This window comes from Phocoena phocoena, chromosome 10 (assembly GCF_963924675.1).
Source record: "Phocoena phocoena chromosome 10, mPhoPho1.1, whole genome shotgun sequence".
Taxonomy (NCBI): domain Eukaryota; kingdom Metazoa; phylum Chordata; class Mammalia; order Artiodactyla; family Phocoenidae; genus Phocoena; species Phocoena phocoena.
Genome location: NC_089228.1, coordinates 68,645,987 through 68,666,456, shown reverse-complemented (window position 1 = coordinate 68,666,456; position 20,470 = coordinate 68,645,987). Strand labels below are relative to the sequence as shown.

The following is a 20,470-nucleotide window of genomic DNA, read 5'->3' as shown; positions in this document are numbered from 1 at the left end:
GCCTGGCACTTAGTAAGTACTCTGGTGATAGCTGTTACCATTTTTATAGCATTTAAATGTTACGACAAGTCCTTTGGTCACTATTAGAATTTTGTTTACAACTGCTTTTTGAAAATGCTTCTAATGGCTAAAGTTCCATGGACTCTTCTGCAGACACACATAAGATGGGATAGGAAGAGACACGTGTGTTTAGACAAAAAAATATCACTTTGAGCTTTCGGACACCTGTTTTATTGACCTCCAGTCAAGGTGTTTTAAGAAATTCTTTTGTATAAAAATCTGTCCTGCTCTCTGCTTTACACATTCTTGTCAATAGTTCTTACTTTATCTGCAGTCTTTTCAAAACAGCATTAATGTACCCAGACTCTCACCACCTTTCTGTTCTTGTATTCATTTAACTTTGAGAAGCAGAAAGCAGATGTAATCAAGAGAATGAGTATTGCTTATTAGGAAGAAAAAACCTTTCACAAGCCCCAAAGAAGACTCAGCACTTCCAGTTCTACACTAACGCTTCCAGTTCTACAATAACAATGGATCCATAACTACTACAGAGTTTACAGATTATGTAGTACTTGGATTTGGAATCCCAAACCCATTTCCCAGCAACTCCTACACCTTACTTCTCCATAACTCTCTAGGGGAAGCTAAGGACCAACAGATGAAATTCTGGTCTCTTGAGAATACTAAAAGATTAATATAAGTAATCTCCTGCTGCCTCTTCCTCCACCTTTCTTCTCCTAGGGAGGTCACAGTTGAAGAAATGTACAAGGTGTCAATGGATCAGGCTGTCTACTCTCACCTGGGTCTTCACCGCTACTTGGCAATCACTTTAATTACCTCCTGTTGACTTACAATGCATTTGCCCTGACAGCTTTAACAAACCTTCCTTACTTTTCTTATCCCTATATCCCCCCCATCCACAAATCAGGCACATATCTCCTCACTCTAGCATAGTTTTCAACCTAGGCGAGATGGCAAAACTCGCCTGAGAAAGCTTTTGCAAATGACATGCTTATTAACCACTATTCCTGCTACTGCCTCCCTTTCACCCTAAAATTCGCACGCACCTGTTAGGGAGAACAAACCAGAAACTCAAGGAGAGAAGTATGTATCTGAAAAGGTGACCTCCTTGTGGATAGAGACCTAATCTTATTCATTTCTGTACCCAGCACTTAACCTAGTGCCATTTATCAAAGACTGCTAAATGAATATACAAACCACTGAAACAGTTTATTAAATAGTTTATTTAGAGAATTAATCACATGATCACCAAATCTAAATTTTTCTTGTCAGCTTACAGTTTCCTGAAGCATTTTCACAATGTTGAGGCAATATACTATAGTGGCTGAAAGCACAGGCTCTGGAGCCGAATCAGTGGGTTAGAGCATGAGCTACACTGGGCAGCAAGAGCTCTGAATTTTGCGTAGAAGTTACTGAACCACTCTATGCTTCAACTTCCTCATTTGTAAAAACAGGGATAATAAAAGCACCTACCTTATGGGGCACTGTGAGAATTAAATGTTAGTATGTGTAAAGGGCTTAGAAGAGGGCTTAGAAGATAGCCAAACACTTCATAAATATGAGTGAATATTTTCATTATTAATTATATTAATTATTTCATTATTAATATTTCATTATTATTAGTAGTATTGAGAATTAAATGTTAGTATGTGTAAAGAGCTTAGAAGATAGCCAAACACTTTATAAATATGAGTGAATATTTTCATTATTATTAATAAAGCCTACACCATACAATGAAATTTGTTCCTTGCCTTTTGTGACCTTGCCCATTATCATTTGCCCCCTCTCTGACTTCTTCAGTTGCCTCCCCTGTTTTGGTTTCCCTCTAGGTTCTATTCTCACTGCTTTTCTTTCTTCTCACCTTCGGCAATCTCACTTAACCCCTAAGGCTTCACTTATCATCTGCATGTGGATGAAGCCAACCTTGACTTCTTTCTCCTGAGCTCCAACTCAAACTGCCCAGTTGAACACCTAAGTCATCATCAAACCTCATATTAGCAAATCTCCTCCTCTCTCCAGATCTATGAAAATCCAAGGTTTACAATAATGAGCTCCACAAGAATTAGGAAATGAGATTAGACTCTGAGAGTTTCACTTGAAGAGTTAAACACACAATGGTTTAAAGCAGTGATGGCACCAGAAAGAGAGAATGGATCTGAAACTGGTAGAACTACACATCCTTAATCAGATTGAAGGTATTTATGTATATATCGAAAGGAAAAATGCGGCAGTCTACAGAAGCCTAGAGTGGCAAGTTATGGAAACACAGGAAGTGCTGTGTCCTAGGGGCTCCAGAGCTCAGGGTAGGTCTAATCCCAAGCAGAGGAGGGAAAAAGGGCATAACGATGGAATCTCGTACTGAACATAAGACCTTCCCTACTTCCCTATATGTCCTCAGAGCGCACCCGACAATCAGCATGACTCAAACTTTCACTTCATCTAACTCCACTTGTTCTGAGTCCACACTCTGCCATTTGCTATGTAAATCCTTGTTATGGGTCTGCTTCCCATAAAGATCTGACTCCAGAGAAAATATTTTAGTCATACAGTCATATGGATATAGTGTTTTTATTTTCAATCCCTGTTATAAGGGTATTTCATGATGAATTAATCAAGTAACTTTTGGTTACCATGTGCGTTTCCACATACCTTAACTTCACAGAAAAAGTGTTGATCTTACCAACATGAATACTTCTATTCTCTGTGGCAGTTATATTTCACATTGTGAATTAACTAATTAAAAGCATGAGTTCTAAAGTCAAATGCCTGAATTTGAATGCTATTCTGGTTACTAGTTTGCTACCACAGGCAAATTACTTGATCTCTTTGTGCCTGTTTCCTTCTATACAATGGGGAAACTGAGTATTTACACCTCAATGAGTTGTCATGAGAAGTAAAAGAAAAAATATGCAAAACATATAGAACAGTGTCTTGCACATAAAGTGCTCAATTAAAGGTAGCTGTTGTTATCTCAGAGCACTTGGGCTGCTCAAGTTGTTTTGATCCTGGCCTGATCCTGGTGTGTGAATCCAGTCAGATGCCATTCCATAAGATGAGATTCTGATCAGCTCCAACCTTTCCCTTAGACAAGTTCTTAACCAAAGGCCATAGTGAGCTTTAGAAAAATTTTACTCAAAATTGAGTATAAATGGTTGGTGTCTATTTTTCTGAGACAAGGGGCCAGAGCTTTCATCAACCTCTCAAGAAGTACACAACCCTCAGGCTTCCCTGGTGGCGCAGTGGTTGAGAGTCTGCCTGCCAATGCAGGGGTCACGGGTTCGTGCCCCGGTCCGGGAAGATCCCACATGCCACGAAGTGGCTAGGCCCGTGCGCCATGGCCGCTGAGCCTGCGCTCCGCAACGGGAGAGGACACAACAGTGAGAGGCCCGTGTACCGCAAAAAAAAAAGTACACAACCCTCAACAGATTTTTAAAAACAAAACAAAACCTACTGCCTTAACATTATCACTACCATTTTCATCTTTTTTTCTCCCCTTACATAATTTCAACACCTTTACCTAGGCCTCTATTCAATAGGTTACAATAATTTTAAATTTTTCTCTGTGCAATGTTATCTAGTATAATCCTTCCCATTTTCAATACTGCCATGCTACTTCTGCAAAATAACTGTAGTAATATTACTTCCTTTGCACAAAAACATGACTACTGTCTAACATCCAAATATCTTCGCTGAGCGTTCAAGCCTCTATGGCACGGCCACAATCTACCCGCCCAGCCTTGTCCTCCATAAATGGCCCTAAAGGAGTCACTTGCCATTGCAGAACTCCATGCAGCTTTCCTCCATATTGTGTCTATCTTCAACAGCACCTTTTCCAGTAAACCAACACCCTTCTTCAACAGTCAATGTCTTCAATACGTAAGAAAGACCATTAAAATAGGTGCATACAACCATGTATCAGGGTTTCTCAACCCTGGCATTACTAACATTTCAGGCTGGATAATTCCTTGCTGTGGAGGGCTGTCCGATACAGTGTCAGATGTTTACAGCATTGGGGGGAGGGGGAGGGGCAAACTCACTCCTGGTTGAGAACTATTGATATAAGAAATATATTTAATTTAAGCTGCTAAACAGTAAATTCTTTGAGGACAGGGACTATGGCCTTTTTTACCTTTATATTGTCAACTTTACCTAGTACAGTGGTTTATGATAGGGGTTTAGATAAACATTTGTTCTCTGCTAATCTTTCCAAAGTTAGTAGATAGAACATTCTAACCTACCATACTCCAAGGATTTCTAGATATTCATTAAATTTGAAACACCAGATTTCAACCTGTTAAGTAAAGCTTTTAAAAGGTAAAAAGCTGCTATGTCATAACATCACTACAATTTTCAACAAACCCTGCCAGTTACAGTTGTGCCCTAAAGGAAATGGTTACAGCATTATAAAGCTTAAGTGGACAATGGACTTCCATATCACATATATGATAATAGTATTCTGTCACTGAGAACTTACAGAAGAACAAAAGAAACTACTTCCTCCTCCCTTCAAATACCCTATGTTCTATGAAGTATATAGTGTTATCTCGTTAACTGCCTAGAAACACTTGAGGCCCACTTAGTGACAGAGGCAAGGCTTCAATCAAAGGTTCCTAAATCAGGTTAAGTTCCCTAGACCAGTGGTCCTCAATTCTTGCTGCATATTTGAATTCTCTGAAGAATTAAAAAGAACAGATCACTGAGCCTCACTCCAGACCAATTAAATTACAGATTCAGGGAATGGTGCTGAAGATTAAAATTGTTCTAAAAATCCCCACTGGATTCTAATTTACAGCCAGGGCTGAGAACAACTGCCCTAAACTGGTTCAAAACCTCATGTACCCTGACAGTTAACATAAAAGGCAACCCTTTAAGAAAAGTTTAAGCAGGCTTCCCTGGTGGCACAGTGGTTAAGAATATGCTTGCCAATGCAGGGGACACGGGTTCGAGCCCTGGTCCAGGAATATCCCACGTGCCATGGAGCAGCTAAGCTTGTGCACCACAACTACTGAGCCTGCGCTCTAGAGCCCGTGAGCCACAACTACTGAGCCTGAGTGCCACAACTACTGAAGCCCGCATGCCTAGAGCCCGTGCTCCACAACAAGAGAAGCCACCGCAATGAGAAGCCTGCGCACCGCAACAAAGAGTAGCCCCCGTTCACCACAACTAGAGAAAGCCCGCACACAGCAATGAAGACCCAACGTAGCCAAAAATAATAAATAAATAAAATAAATAAATTTAAAAACACACACAAAACAACCTTAAGCTCAATGGAAGGCTGAAACTTACTCTCTACCTTGCTGACTTGGGGCCTATATGTTAACACTTAATCTTGAATTGAAAGAGCTGCTATCATTTTTTCTGGAAGAGGCATTACCAAGAAACTCATGATATGATTCTTAGGCTGCTTTCTCTACCACTTCACAGGATCTGAGACTTACACTCCTCTTTACTTGGTGAAGTTACATTCAGTTCTGTCGGAAGCGGCTGCTGGCTGGGACTAAGAGTTGGCGTGGTTATCGAGGTATTGCTGTTGTCACTGGTGGTCTCTTCGGAAAACAAATCTGATTGGCTGTTACTTGTACTTGGAGCGGAATCATCGTCTGGTTGTTTCTTTTGAAAATCTGAAGAGAAAGTGTGAGAAAACCAGTTTAAATAAGGAGTTCACAATTGCCTTGGGTATTAGAAAATAATGCAAGTTAGTATAAAAATTAAAACTAATTTGGGTGATAGAAAGAATTGAAGTAAAATACTGGTCCAAAACACAAAAGATTGGTAGAGGGTGAGTTAAAGATTTCCAAGATGAGTGGCAGACATACTGACTTTAATGTAAGACTCTGCAAAGCCAAATACATGTTAAAATTTTAGGGTAGGGGTAATCAAGGATAAAACAAATAAAGAAAAGTTGTTCAAACCAATAAAGGACAGATAAGAAGGAAAAAAACAGCAGAGGAAAAAAGGGTAAATACAAAACACATAATATGTGGTAGAAGTAAGTACAGATATATATCAGTAGTGGTAATAAATGTAAACAGACTAAACTTAGCAGTTAAAAGATAGAAAATTCAGACTGAATAAACAAAGTCCTGTTTTATGTAGTTTCCAAGAGACATACTAAAAACATTAACATGAGAGAAAACTTTCAAAGTATATAAACAAAATACCAGCAAATACAAATGATTAAAAAGCCAGTAATAGCTATAGTACTGTTAGGAAATGTAGACTTTAAGGCAAAAGCATTATTAGAGATAAAGAGGATCATTACATAATAGTGAAAAAAAATTACCAGAAATATAAAACAATTCTTAATCTGTATGCACCTAATAACAAAGCCTCAAAATATGTAGAGCAAAAATGATTGTATCTATGGGAAACTGACAATTAGATAATGAATTATTTTCCAACACATTTGGAATATTTATAAAAACTACCTAAAACCTGGATAAACCGTGACCACACATTAGGTTATAAAGCAAAAGCCTCAACAGATACCAAAGAATTAGTAAGATACAGGCATTATTAATTGACCACAGAGCAATTAAGTTAAAAATTGGTAAAAAAAAAAAAATCCTATATATTTGGAAGTTTCTAAAACACACTCTAAACTCATGGGTCAAATTAGAAAATATGTATAATTAAATGATAATGTAATTACTACTTATCAATATCCATTAAAGATAAAGATGCACATACATTACCTATACCCCAGTCATTTTATTACTAGGTATATGCCTGACAGAAATTCAACACACAGGTACAAGGATGTTGATTACATACTGTTTGTAATAGTAAAAAGTCAGACCTAAAGGACCATAAATTATATTATATTCAAATAATGTACACAGTGAAAATAACTATTGCCACACACATCAACATGAATAAATCTCAAAATTATAATGTTGAACAAAAAAGTAAGTCACTAAATAACAGAGTAAGACTGTATTGCACAAACCTTAAAAACAGGCAAAACTTCAAATAATATATTGTTTAGGAATATGTATCTATAAACACTAAAGAAATTAACACAATTCGGGAGGGTGGTTATGTCTGAGATTTGGGGGGTGTGAAGTGAGAGCTATGCAGAAATATTCAAAATTATAGACAATGTCCATTGACAGAGAATAGATTAAAGTGATATATTCATTCGTATGATGAAATACTCTATGGCAGTTAAAATAAATGAATAGAGCTATAAGTACAACAGAAAAATCTCAAAAACAATGTTGAGAGAGAAAAGCAAGCTACAGAAAGATATATATCTAATAATATTTATATAAAAATTTTAAATATGTAAAAATACCATATATTGTTTATTGGTACATAATTCCAATATAAAAACATGTGGAAATGATACACCAAATTTAGGATAATAGTTATCCAGGGGTGGGAGGAACCAGGATCTTCAATTCTATCTGTAATTTTTTTTATTTCTTAAAGCTAGTGGTCAGTGTATGACTGTTTAAATTATTATGTTTAGTCTCTGTATGTTTCATTTAAAAAAATCTTATACTAGTCTATGAAGTACAAATTATACTTCACTGCATCAATTCAGAAAAGGAACAGAAGATCCTGACAACTCCATTTTGCCTTATCTTTTGAACCAAAGAAGCTATTGCTATTATGCTCTACAACCTCATCAGAATCACTATTCTGACATATTCTGAGCATAATAGCCAGCTAGCATTTATGTTGCATTTACCATGTGGCAGGCACTGAACTAAATGTTTTATGTATTTAACTCATTTACTTTAATCCTCTGAACAACCCTAACGAGGGAGTTATAATCACCACCACTTTACTGATGAAGAAACTGAGGCTCAGAAAATTTAGATGATTTGTTCCAAGTTAATAGCTAGTAAGTAGCAGGATCAGGACTTAAATACAGATCCATCTGACACGAAAACTCATGGTCTTCAATCTCAACCACAGGATGTAGAATGGTGTGCATTAAACTGGCCCAAGGAAAAGGCCTCCATGTCAAGCCCCCACCCATTTACAGCACCAACGGTGAATGCAATGGATTTAGCCAAAGAATTGCTAACCTGCTGTGCATGCCCATCAGTGATCTAAAGCCTCTACTGCTTCTGTGTATTTATTTCTCCTAGCCACTTTCTTATTCTTCTGTGTTTTGACATTTCAAAATGGCTTATTATCTCAATGTTATTTGTACAGCACCCTCAGAGAAAAAGGTACTGTATAAGTGGAATAAAAATATTGCAAAAGATGCTTCTTTTTTATATCATATCATCTCATTAGTTCTCCTATGTCAATAATCATTGTGTCCCTCCTATAGCCACCTCTCTACCATTTAACTGGAAATGTTATAAGACCCTAAAAGAACTGAAACTGAGTCATCATTGTACTATTTAACAGAACCCCCGATGCCTCGAGACAGACAAACACACAGAATCACTCACTGAGGCACAATAACCCTTTGCAGTTAAATGACATTGGCGTCTAAAGACAATTACCAGGTCCCACCTACACAATCTCCAGCCCATGTTTGCCATGTTCCTTGCTTGATGTTCAGGTACTTTAAGTTTTCTTTTGTGAATCTGCAGCTGTCATAATGCCTTCTTCTGCACCTTCACTGGACGATGGTGTGAAAAAATCATCAGGCTAAAAGTAAAGATTACAAACCAAACTGGCTGCAAACAAGAGAACTTAAGTAGAAACTTTACACATTCACCATTTCAATTCAATAAAGAAAGCAGAAATAACAGAATTTTACAATCAGAATTAACTTTAAAGATCTAGCTCAATCCTCTCAGTTTACAGATGAAGAAAGCAAGAGCCAAGAAAGTTAATGCAACCCACCAGAAATTCACAGTTAATTATAAGAGTTTTCTAACTCTTAGGCCAAAATTAGCAGCTTGTAGGATACAGAGAGTTTTAGAGTTGGACCTGGATTCAAATTCTGACTTGGCTATTTACTGGGCATATGGCTAAAAGCAAACTGTTTACTCTTTTGTGGCTCTGTCTGTAAAACGAAGGGAGGGAGTTATTTCTACCTCTCAGGATAGTGTGGATTAAACAAGATAATGTAAAGTATCTGTGCATGGGTACTCAAAAAATGATAGTCATTAAACAGAAAAGGTATTTTCCTGGTTTAAAGAAAGAACTATCTCTTCCTTTTAGCCCTGCTGTTTGCATTATAGTTCTTACTCTCTTGTTCCTTTCTTTCTGAATCATTCAGCATCCAACTTCTGACTACTGACCAAAAGAAACAGAAGGAAAAAAAATCCCAGGAGTCTACTCCAAGGACAAAGGGAAGCAGATTTATGTCCCATGTAAAAAAGTAAACAATAAAACAGGCAGAGACTGCCTCTCGTTAACTCTACTCTGGACAGCAGTGCAGGAAAGGAACAGAAATAGTCACTCCATTTGATCCAGACACAGAAAAGACTTGTTCACTTGTTGTTTTACAGTTCTCATATAAATGGGAAAACTAGAGCTCTCCAAGCTTATCCATCTCTTTAAGAAAAAAAATTAGGAAAAATTATCTATTTTTGTAAATTGTTAAGAGTTTATGGTATACACAAAGGTATAAACTTGGTCTTGAATAGAGTTTTTCCAAAATAATCTGCTATTTGTAAAACCTAAGTAAAAACCTTTGAACTTTAAAGGGACTGCTGTTGAAAAGTGAACAGAAGCCAAGATCTTGGCAGCTTACCTTATTATCAACTAAGAGAAAAAATAATTTCTCGACGAAGGTACTCCTGAAACCTGCGGTATCCAGAAATGAGATGGTTCCACAAGCTAGAAAAACTGACCTAATGGTACCAGCTGAGCCAAAATGGCCAGTGAAGAAGTCCCTGGGGCTGTTTACAAACATACTCACTAGACATATTTTTTTCTCACAGGTCAATCTTCTTACTACAAAGTATACCTCAAAAGACTGGGAGCACCAAGAACGTGCACGGCCCCTGCTCTGCCGACAAGCTCATTCACCTGGGCAGCCTCACTGGGACTGTAACTTATCTAGTCATTACTCAAAACTCATATATATATGTGTGTGTGTGTGTATGTGTGTGTATCTATGTGTGTGTATATACATATCTCAATAGCTGATCTCTCAGATGTATTACACAGACTTGGCAAGATGCGTAAATCACTTAAACTCCCACCCAGCTTCCAGATTATGGCCATACTATGTCTTTTTGATGTCTTCAAGGCAAAGAATACCCAAAAGTGATTTGGAAAGGACTTCACTAAACTTTCTTTCTTTGAAAATTATTTTTAAAAAACCCTCCTTGGTAACCTACTTTTTGCTCTTAGCAATACATCATGACTATTTTTTACAGATCTCTGTGATCACTACACAGAATGTCCACTTATAATATAGAAATTAAACTAATTCACTTTTGTTATACATTTGCAATTACCAATTTTTCACTATTATAAGCAGATTTCATCAAATTTCCTCAGGTTATGTTGCTAGAAGTAGATCAACTAGGTAGAAGAGGATGCACATTTTTAAAGCATTTGGCACATACTGTCAAATCCTCCTGGTGCAGCACCCTGTGATTTCCCACAGCACAAGCCTTACTATGGCATGTAAGAATCATCTGTTCACTTCTCCATCTCCCACATTATACAGGCCTGGGACAAAAACAGTGCTCCTCAAATGTTAACTAAATGAGTAAGTGGCCAAATGTTTTTTAGTAGAAAGCCCATCACTGGATTACATTTAAAATTATTTTATCAATTGTTATTTTAAACCCTTCAAACACTATTCTGTGTGCCTCTAAGGGCAGTCCTAGCATCATCTGGTTTAGCATTTCTAAAAGACGAAGTGCTGTGAATTCCTATTTTCATAATCAATAGGAGAGATGAGAAATTCAACTGCATTCGTTCTAACTCACTCATTAAATCTGTTTGGCCACTAATAAGGCTTCTATATCATTATTACAGACACTAAAGCTGGGTATAAAGAAAATTAAACTGGAGGTGAAAGAGGAACTAAGAATGAAGTGCCTGCTATGAGACAAGGCACTATGTCAGAGGCCTTACGTTCATTTTCTCATTTAATCCTCAAAATAAACTGGGTGGTAGATGTCATCCCCATATTTCAGCAGAGGACAGGGGGCATGGCAAGTTTGGGCAACCTGCCCCCTCCTAACAAATGCCGGAGCTAGGGTGTGAGGCCCAAATTCGTGTAATTCTAGTATTCTACTTCCCACTACAGTATGCATCACTGAAGCAACCACAGCCCAGCTTGCAGGGGTGACTTTTCCAGTTCCCACATTTCCATTCCCAGGCTCAAACCCCATCTGACTCTATATCACAGATTACAACTCCACATTCCCGCTGGAAGCTTTAATTTGGTATTTCACACCATAAAATGCTTCACGTTTCCCGTAGCCAATTAAAGTAAAATGGAAATGTGGACAATAAAAATTTAATTCTGATATCTCAAAAGTTTGGTTCATGCAAGGCATAGTATAAAAGCCTTCTTTAACAAAACAGGGCCCTTTCTCTTTTCTTCATCTCTTCTCCGAATTTATCGCCATAACAGACTACAGCTTCCATTCATAAGCACATTTCTATGTTTTCAAAGCTTCACATTCCCACCTCAACCACAAATCTTAGATATCTTATTTTAAAAAGCTACAAAGCTGTTAGCAGTAGCCAACCAATTCATAAGCCAGGGTTCTAGCCTCCTAATTAAAATCTTAGTAAAATTCTAGTATTTGAATGTTAATCTGGGTTAACAGCCTCAGAAAAAGACAAACTGGTTTAAATAAGAATTAGCAAGAACCAAAGGACGAACTAATTACTATTATTAAAGCCTTAAAATGCACTCGCTCACCTTGGGTCCTAGCTTATGGGGAAAACTGTGATCTGCTCAATGTGGCTGTGTTCATTTAAACTTTCTTTCATGAGTAATCTCTTCTAACTTCTTTAAAAAACAAAAACAAAACCCTTTACCCTACCAAATTCTCTCTCATGATGATTCCTTCCCTTTAAAATTCAGACTCGTGGGCTTCCCTGGTGGCGCAGTGGTTGGGAGTCGGCCTGCCGATGCGGGGGACGTGGGTTCGTGTCCCGGTCTGGGATGATCCCACGTGACGCGGAGCGGCTGGGCCCGTGAGCCATGGCTGCTGGGCCTGCGCGTCCGGAGCCTGTGCTCCGCAGCGGGAGAGGCCGCAGCAGTGAGAGGCCCGCGTACCGCAAAAAGAAAAAGAAAAAAAAAAACAAATTCAGACTCTTCATCGACTGATTGATACTGTTTTGATACTGACTGACACTTTCAAACAAGTTTTAAAAACACACACACACACACACATATGTATATGTATATATACACACACCCACATACCATATACATATCCTGTTGAGGATAAATGACTCCTGTCCTGTGTTCCCTATCTATGCCCACAAATTTGTCTACTTTGAGGTATAACCTCAGAAATTAAAAGGGACCTTGTCTTCTGTCCTTTTCTGGGGATGGTGCCAACATTCTCCTAGAGACTGAAGTCAGAAGCCTGGGAATCATTTCAGACTCCACATTCTCCCTCTCTTAATTCTACATCTCAAAAATCACCAAGTCTAGTCTTTACCATTCCTAAATATCTCTGGAATCCATCCACTTCTCTATTTCCGCTCTAATCTAAGTCATCATCATCTGTCACATTCCTTCAATAGCATGCTAACTGATTTCTTTGTATCGTATCCTTTCTTGGCCCACACTCTAACTCATTCTACACAAAGCAATCAGAGTGATGTAAAAAACAAATTTTGACACAGTCATTTTCCTCCCTAAACCCTGAATGAGCTTCCATTACCTTAATAATCATATCCAAATTCCTAAACATGGCTTACAAGTTAGAAGTCTCTCCATGAACTGGCTTCTGGCTCTCTCTTCAGTCCCATTTTAAGCCACTGGTCCTCTTCTCCCTCCTCCTGCTTCAGCCATACTGGAGTGCTTTTGGTTTTTTCTGAACACTACTCTTTTTCTCATCCTGGAGTACTTTGATCAGGCATGTGGGAGACGCTTTTTCTCTATCTTGCTACTCACCTTGGTAACTCCTACTCATTCTGAACCTTAACTTAAGCACTCTTTCCTCAGGGAAGCTCTTAAGATTAACCATAGAAGACACTTAATAAATATTTCTGGGTGAATGAATGAATGTCTTATTAACTGTACATCCCAGTCCCTAGCAAAATGCCTGCCACACAATATACAATATAGATTTGTTGAATTTAACTTATTTGATACTGGTGAACATACCAAGTTTAAAAACATTTGTTCTCTCAGACATTAATAAGACTTCAAATTGCTATAAAATGTATTTCTAGGAAACAAGAATGCAACTACATACAGTAGAAATATTAAGCACCCCCGTCAATAAGCAGATGTTTGAATTTTACAAACTATCCCTGCACATATAAACTTTTTCTTCCTTACTACACACCACAGGTAACTGGTTCTGATAGAACTCAAAAGGTCTCTCAAGTCCTGTTTGCTTAGATTCAAACCACAAAGCTGCAAGTTTTTATTTCAGAATACTAGAAATAACACTAGACTGGCTCCCAAAAGCATGTCTTCAAATGCTTCCTGCGAAAGTAGGCAGTAGAGAATATATGAAGGTGACAAAGCTTATAAGCAAAACTCGTATGAGTAATTAGGCTTATTTTATAATCTGGTTTATCACTGAAATTATACAGTCCCTAAATTCTTCACACCTATAGCGCCTACTGCTCAGAATTGTCAACTAGCAAAAAAAAAAAGTTATTTGGAAGAAGGCTTGTTTCTTATACAGCATTTATTGCACAGACCATACAGTTTTCCCAGCAATAGTGTCTCATATTCATTTACAGGGCATAAACTAACATGTTAACATTATAGCAAATACCTAACAATCCATTAGTACTACAATAACATAGTGCACAAGAGACACATTTACCTCATTTTGGTCTAACCTCAAAAACGTGTCAATTTTCTAAAAAACTGAAAACACAAGGAGAAGTTTTCTGAATATTGTGACATTAACCTAGTTTCAACGAAATGAGAATTTGATGGTGTGTGTGCATATACATACATCCTACACATACAGCTCAACCATCAAAATAAACAATAGAGTAGGCATATTGTGTAAATATTAGACAAAGCTGACAAAATAAAATAGGCAAATAGAACCAAAAAACGAAACAAAAACCTCTGACCTATCTGTTTACAGCTGATCCTTGGTACCGTTTAAAGACCTCCCTCAAACCAACAGTCCTTACTGTCATTCATGAATCATCGGATGGCACAGGTGTGGCATGAACATAACTGCTGGAGAAGCTGGAGCCCGGAAGATTTTTTTCACTTCAGACCGAAGGTTACAAATGGCCCAGAAAGACTTCAGTGACAACAGAACAGAAAATTAGAAAAGCTTTGGGAATACACTAGAAAAAGAAAATCCTCCTTTTTTAGATCCTTGATTGTTTTTATAATTGTACGCACAGTCTTCATGCTACCAGCCCTTCATTTTACCATGTAGAAGTGACAGGAGAAAAGGCAAAACAAAGACAAAACTCCCTCTCACTGGCCCTCCCTTTTGGGGAAGTGGAAGGAGAGCAGTGTTTGTGCTCCTGCCCACTGATACCCTTGTAATTTGGTCCTCTTTGTCTTTGCTCCCCTCCATGGGTGACAGGCAGCTCTTGCCTTTAATGATATTTCATTTCCACTTAGTTCTCAGTCTCCCCATCTCACATCAGGGTCACAGACCACCAAGCTTCATCCTCCTACAGTTAAGCCCTATTGGCAAGCTGAGCACTTCACGTTTCAGGAAATTCAATTCAGGGTGGTGGTGGTGGTGTTAACTTTTGAGACACACTTTCCCTTAAGATAAAACTTGCAAATGTTCAGCACAAATAATTATTTTTCAAACAGTGCCATTTTAAGAATGGCAACCTCTTTCTCAGAAAGTTAATAGACCACACATTGGTTTAAACTGCTAAGAGAAATTTTTTTGAAGGATGAAGAGATAGGTTTGCTAACATTTTATTACATCTATTAAAGCATATCAGGGGATGTTCAGCAAAGACCATGATTTTCACAACATCCAAAGATCAGGGCTAACTGACTAATGTTTATCCGATGAACTCAAGGTAGCAAAACAATATACAATGCCTGTATGATTCACAATGCCCAAAAAGGCATTTGTCTAATAATAGAAAGAGTACATGTTCTCTCTGAAGAACACGATGGATAGTTATTAAAAAGCTGTAGCATAAAGTAAGGGAAAACTTGTCCTTCACGTAATGGTTACCAGGTAAAGACCTAAGAGATTTTTTCACTCATGAGGAAAGCTCGTGCAGTTACCTACAGATCCTCTGTCATAGTGTGGTGTTTAGGAATGCAGAATCAGACCGAGTTCACACCCTGGCTCAACCTCTTAACTGCTGTGTGACCTTGGGCGAGTTATTCAACTTCTCTTCCTTCAGTTTTCTCCTTCTCTAAAATGGGAATAACAATCACATCTACTTCATAAGGTTATTATGTGGATTATATTAGATAATTACACGTGAAAAGTTTCAGAACAATGCCTGGCTAGTATGTCTCAAATGGACTTTTTATTACACTTCTGCCTTCTTGCACACAATTTAAATATTTGCTAGTTTGAGACTGTGACAACGAAAAATAATTTCTCTGGAGCCAATGAATGAACAGAAGGGAATTATATCTAACTCGTCTTCATAACAATGCACACTAGGTAAGCCAATCTGGGCTTATAAACTCAAAAGTTTACAGGGACCAGGTAGATATTATAAATGTACAAAGTCAGCTGGCTTAAAGTAGCAGGAAGTGATGGTTACTGTGGCTAACTGGCAAGTGTAAGCCTCGCCTAAAGGTATCTGATTCCAAACTTAAAAACAAAATTAAAAACCTCCAAATACAACATATCTGTGCCCTGGCAAGCCTGCAGTTTATAAGATGCCTCATTTAAATAGAGACAAAGTAATTATTATATAAAAGTTTTGTACACTGTATTATCAATTCCACATATTGGTAAGGAAATGATTCATCAGATATATGTGCTTAGAGCAAATAGGAAAGTATAGAGATACAACACAAAGAGAATAAGACAGACCTATGTTTGAATCCTGGCTAAGCTAATCAGAAGCTGTGTGACCTTAAGAAAGTTACTTACCCAATTTATGATTGTTTCCTCATCTGCAAAAATGTTGAAGACCTATCCTCTAGGATTGTTGTGAGAATGGGAGATAATGTGGGTATCCCCCACATTACAGAGGTGTTGCATAAATTTCTGAATGAATAACAAGTGAGTGTCAAAACCCTCATGTAGGTCTAGAACAGAGATTCTTAACCTAGGGTTCTTATATCAGCTTAGGCTAATGTATGCTGCAATTACAAATGACCCTAAAACCTAGGTGCTTACCACAACAACAGTTTGTTGTTTTTGCCCACATGTGTCTTCATTCCAGGAATCCAGAATGAAAGAGTGGCCCTAACTGGGACATGACTGGTCTTGTGGCAGAGAGAATAGAGCGATGTGTAACCATACCATGGCTGTTAAAGTTTCCATTCATTAGTGACATATGAATTTTTTTGTTCACCTTTAATTTGTTAAAAGATGTCTCATGGTCAAGTCTGATGATGAAGACAGGGAAGTATAATCCTCCCACTGGAAGGGGTGACAAACACCTGGGAACCATAATACAACCTAGGGTTCATAACATGTGTGCACAGAAAATTTTGCACATAATTCTGGATTAATCTTATGAAATTATATGCAATACTGTATATACATACAGGCCCATTTTTCCCCCTCAGAAAATAGAACACAGATATTATATTCTGAAAGGTATCACAGACTAAAAGGGCCTAAAAGAAATCAGATTGAGTTTGAAAGAAGTCAAGTCTCAAAAATATGGCCATTACTAGTAATTTTATAACACTAGAGCAATACAACAGACCTAACTCTGGTTTTCTGAGTTGCTGATGACTGCGACAGTGTGGGCTGGGGAAATAGTCTGAATTTTCTAACAGGCTCCATCAAATTCGATTATTGTCTTATGAAAATCTGAGTATATGAATTGCAGTAAAACTACAGTAGGCTGATAACCGGTTTACTGAAAATAAAGTCTTCTCTGAGAAAACTGTGATTTCCTGACAACTGAAAACCTTGTGCTTTATAAAATACAAGGCAGTCTGACCCTAATTCAAAATTTAATTTGTTTTAAATTAACAAGGCCATGCTATGTTTATTTTATTTTATTTCTCTTTTTATGATTATAACCCAGTCTTGTTCCTGATTCTCAAATGGATGAAGGCTACTAAGTCAATGTGCTGAAATATTTATAGCTCCCTACCAAATGGGAAAAATAAGCTATTAGAAAATTCTTCTTAGGAACCAACTGCCTTATACTAACCAAATAATCCAATCTGATTTTGTCTAAATTTCATTTAAGCAGGTGAAATCTGATATAACTCATTTTTAAAATTTTTTTTCCATTTGGGAATATGCTTTTATTTCACTTGCAACTGTTGGTAAATGCATTTTGAATGGGATGAAGAAGAGGAAGTTATCCATTTAAAAATTATCTTTCAAATATTTAATGGCATGTGATATAGGCAAATTCTTCCTTTTAAGGTCATAATAGTACTAAACAAATTAAGTGTTGATGTTCTGTGTAGATACAACTCTAATTGTCCCTTACTCTTATTCTAGGTAGCCCAACAAGAGGCCATGTAATTCAAATCCTTTATAAACTTCTAATTTACGCAATTAAATTTGGGCTTAGATGTTACATTAGTTTGAGAGAATCTGCTTCCTATATTAACTCTGACCAGTAAGAAAAAGGAAAATGAGATACACTTCATGGGACTTTCCTGGAGGTCCAGTGGTTAAAACTCCATGCCTGCAGGGGGCGCATGTTCAATCCCTGGTCGGGAACTAAGATCCCACATGCCACGTGGCATGGCCAAAAAAAATTTTAATTTAAGAAAAAGAAAAAAGAGGTACACTTCAATTGTCACCACCAATACTTAGCCTTTATAGATAATGCCCTTGGCTTCTAATAGGAATGCTATTAAGAAATAGCCACATAAAACACACCACTTTTTTTTTTAGTTGAAGTATAGTTGATTTACAACATTGTGTTAGTTTTAGGTGTACAGCCTAGTGAGTCAGTATTTTTGCAGATAATATTCCATTATAGGTCATTACAAGAAAATGGGTATAATTCCCTATGTTATACAGTATACCCTTGTTGCTTATCTATTTTATATATAGTAGTTTGTATTTGTTAATCCTATATCCCTGATTTGTTCTTCCCCCACTTCCTCTCCCCTTTGGTAACCACAAGTTTGTCTTCTATATCTGTGAGTCTGAAACACACTACTTTTTGAAGGGCTGTTACTGAGAACATGGTTCACTACTCTTCTCGCTGTCTACCTTAGAGCTCACAGGATGTTGACCTTTGAACTGTTTGCATTTCCATTTTTGCTTTGACTCCTAGGAAGCTCAGATCTCAATCTGTACTCTGTCTTGAATGCTTATACAGAGGTTTATGGCATGAATTTCTGTGTTGACATTCTTCGTCTTCATCTTACTAATCAATCTAAATTTTCCCTTTGTCTTGATTTCTTCTTTTAAAAAGAAAAAGCATATTGTACTCTATGTTATTTTTTACTAAACTACCATTTTTTGGAAAGTAATGATAATTAAATAAAAATAAATACCATAATCTCATTTTTATGTGGGATTTCATAAAGATAAACATCTGTAAATAATACATATTTATGCCTGTATCTATACTGAAGTGAAGGCTACTAATAAAACCAAAAAGGTAAGAAAATTACTAGAAAATGTATATCAAGTTAGGAATAAAATTCTACGTGGACTGCATTATATTTTCTGTGTGAGGAGCCCATAGTTATGGTTGTTTTTTTGTTTTTGTTTTTTTCATTTTACCTTTCAGGGCAAAGAAGGCATGCAGAAGAAATATCAACTAAATAGAACTGAACAGGTTTTAAGGCAAGACATGCCAAGTCTAAGTAACAGATCTAAAAATGTGAGGAGCTGAAAAGTAATGGACAAATGAAAATAAACAGAGGATGCTTAGGAGGCTAGGTATAACATTGCCAAAGCAGTACAACAATTTCCCTTGCAGTTTACACCTCAGTTGTCTCAGCACAAATCATACAAACCTAAAAAAGATCTGCTTCATCACTTTTGCATCTTCACATGTACTTTATCAAAAAACATCTCCCCAGTACAACCAGCCCCAAAGCTCCCATTTCATGAAAGTGATTTACCATTTCACTTGACTCTATATGTGAATAACACTGTAGTGCAAACTCAAGGGAAAAGGCTAGCATGTCAAGAAAGGCTACAGCACATTCACAATTTCTCTCTTAATACTGTGTTTATCCATTTGATCGATGTTAAATTCCATTCATCTTTTTTCCTAAAAACTATAAAACTGAGAGTGACAAGGAAAATTACATTCTCTTCAGCCAAGTTCTTGCTGAGACATTTGAGAGGCTGGCATTCCAAGTCAAGAGTGAATAGTGGCTCTAGCAAGCAGGAGCTCAAATTCTCCAAGAAAGCTAAAGGATGAGCTTTTGTTTCAATTTTACTCATTTCAGATAGAGAAAAAATTATAGTTACAAACTTATTTGCATAGATAACAATGTTTCCCCCCACAAATCATTTAAAAAGTAAGGGCACTGACTAGGCCTTACTGTCAACCAAATTAAAATCCAGCAATACTTTTAAAAAAAAAATCAATCTTTTCCATTAACCATTTCGTCATAGTCAGAAATAAATGCACCAAAGGTAGTAATTAGTATATTGCGATGGATGGATGGATGGATGGATGGATGGATGGATGGGAGGATGGGAAGGAGCAAGGGAGGGAGGAAGGGAGGAAAAGAGTGCAGAGGATTAATGGGAGAAAAATAGCAAAACTGACTTACACTAGGAGTAATTATAATTGTAGGGACAGATTAAAGACTATGGACTAGGTTTTTATTGGACTTTTTTATTGGTTTTTGTTTAATTGGCTATAAGTAATGACATAAGAGAAGTGATTCTTTGTGACTACTCCAGTGACAGACCTTGTCACAGAATCTACATTCTTCGCCTTGTCATTTTAAAATAATTTCAAAGAATATACTCACGTAATTTTGGAACTGAAAAGCTTTTATAAATAATCTAGTACAAGGTTTCTGAGCTAAAAACAATTTCAAAGGTACCACCAGCATTTTAAAGAAACAGAAAAGAAAATATGAGAATGCCCTGCAGATAGTAAGGTTAAATTTTGTTTTATAAAACTTTGTTATACATATGTATTAAGCCCATACATATGTGTATACTGATTCACAATGCAAAATGTATTTCTTATTGTAGGACGTAATAAAAAAGTTAAATACCAATGATCGAATACATCTTTATTCTACAGATGAGGAAACTGAGGCACAGAGAAGGAAAGA

At 37.1% G+C, this 20,470-nt stretch overlaps 1 protein-coding gene across 2 annotated transcripts in view; it reads right to left on the bottom strand.

Annotated features, from left to right (window-relative positions):
• The window catches only part of ZFAND3 (zinc finger AN1-type containing 3), a 319,579-nt gene that overhangs the window by 69,753 nt on the left and 229,356 nt on the right, over positions 1–20,470 (bottom strand). For both annotated transcript variants that reach the window (XM_065886255.1, XM_065886256.1), the window contains exon 3: positions 5,460–5,642. In XM_065886255.1, the coding sequence (XP_065742327.1) occupies positions 5,460–5,642 (183 nt within the window). The remainder of the gene's footprint in view (positions 1–5,459; positions 5,643–20,470) is intronic.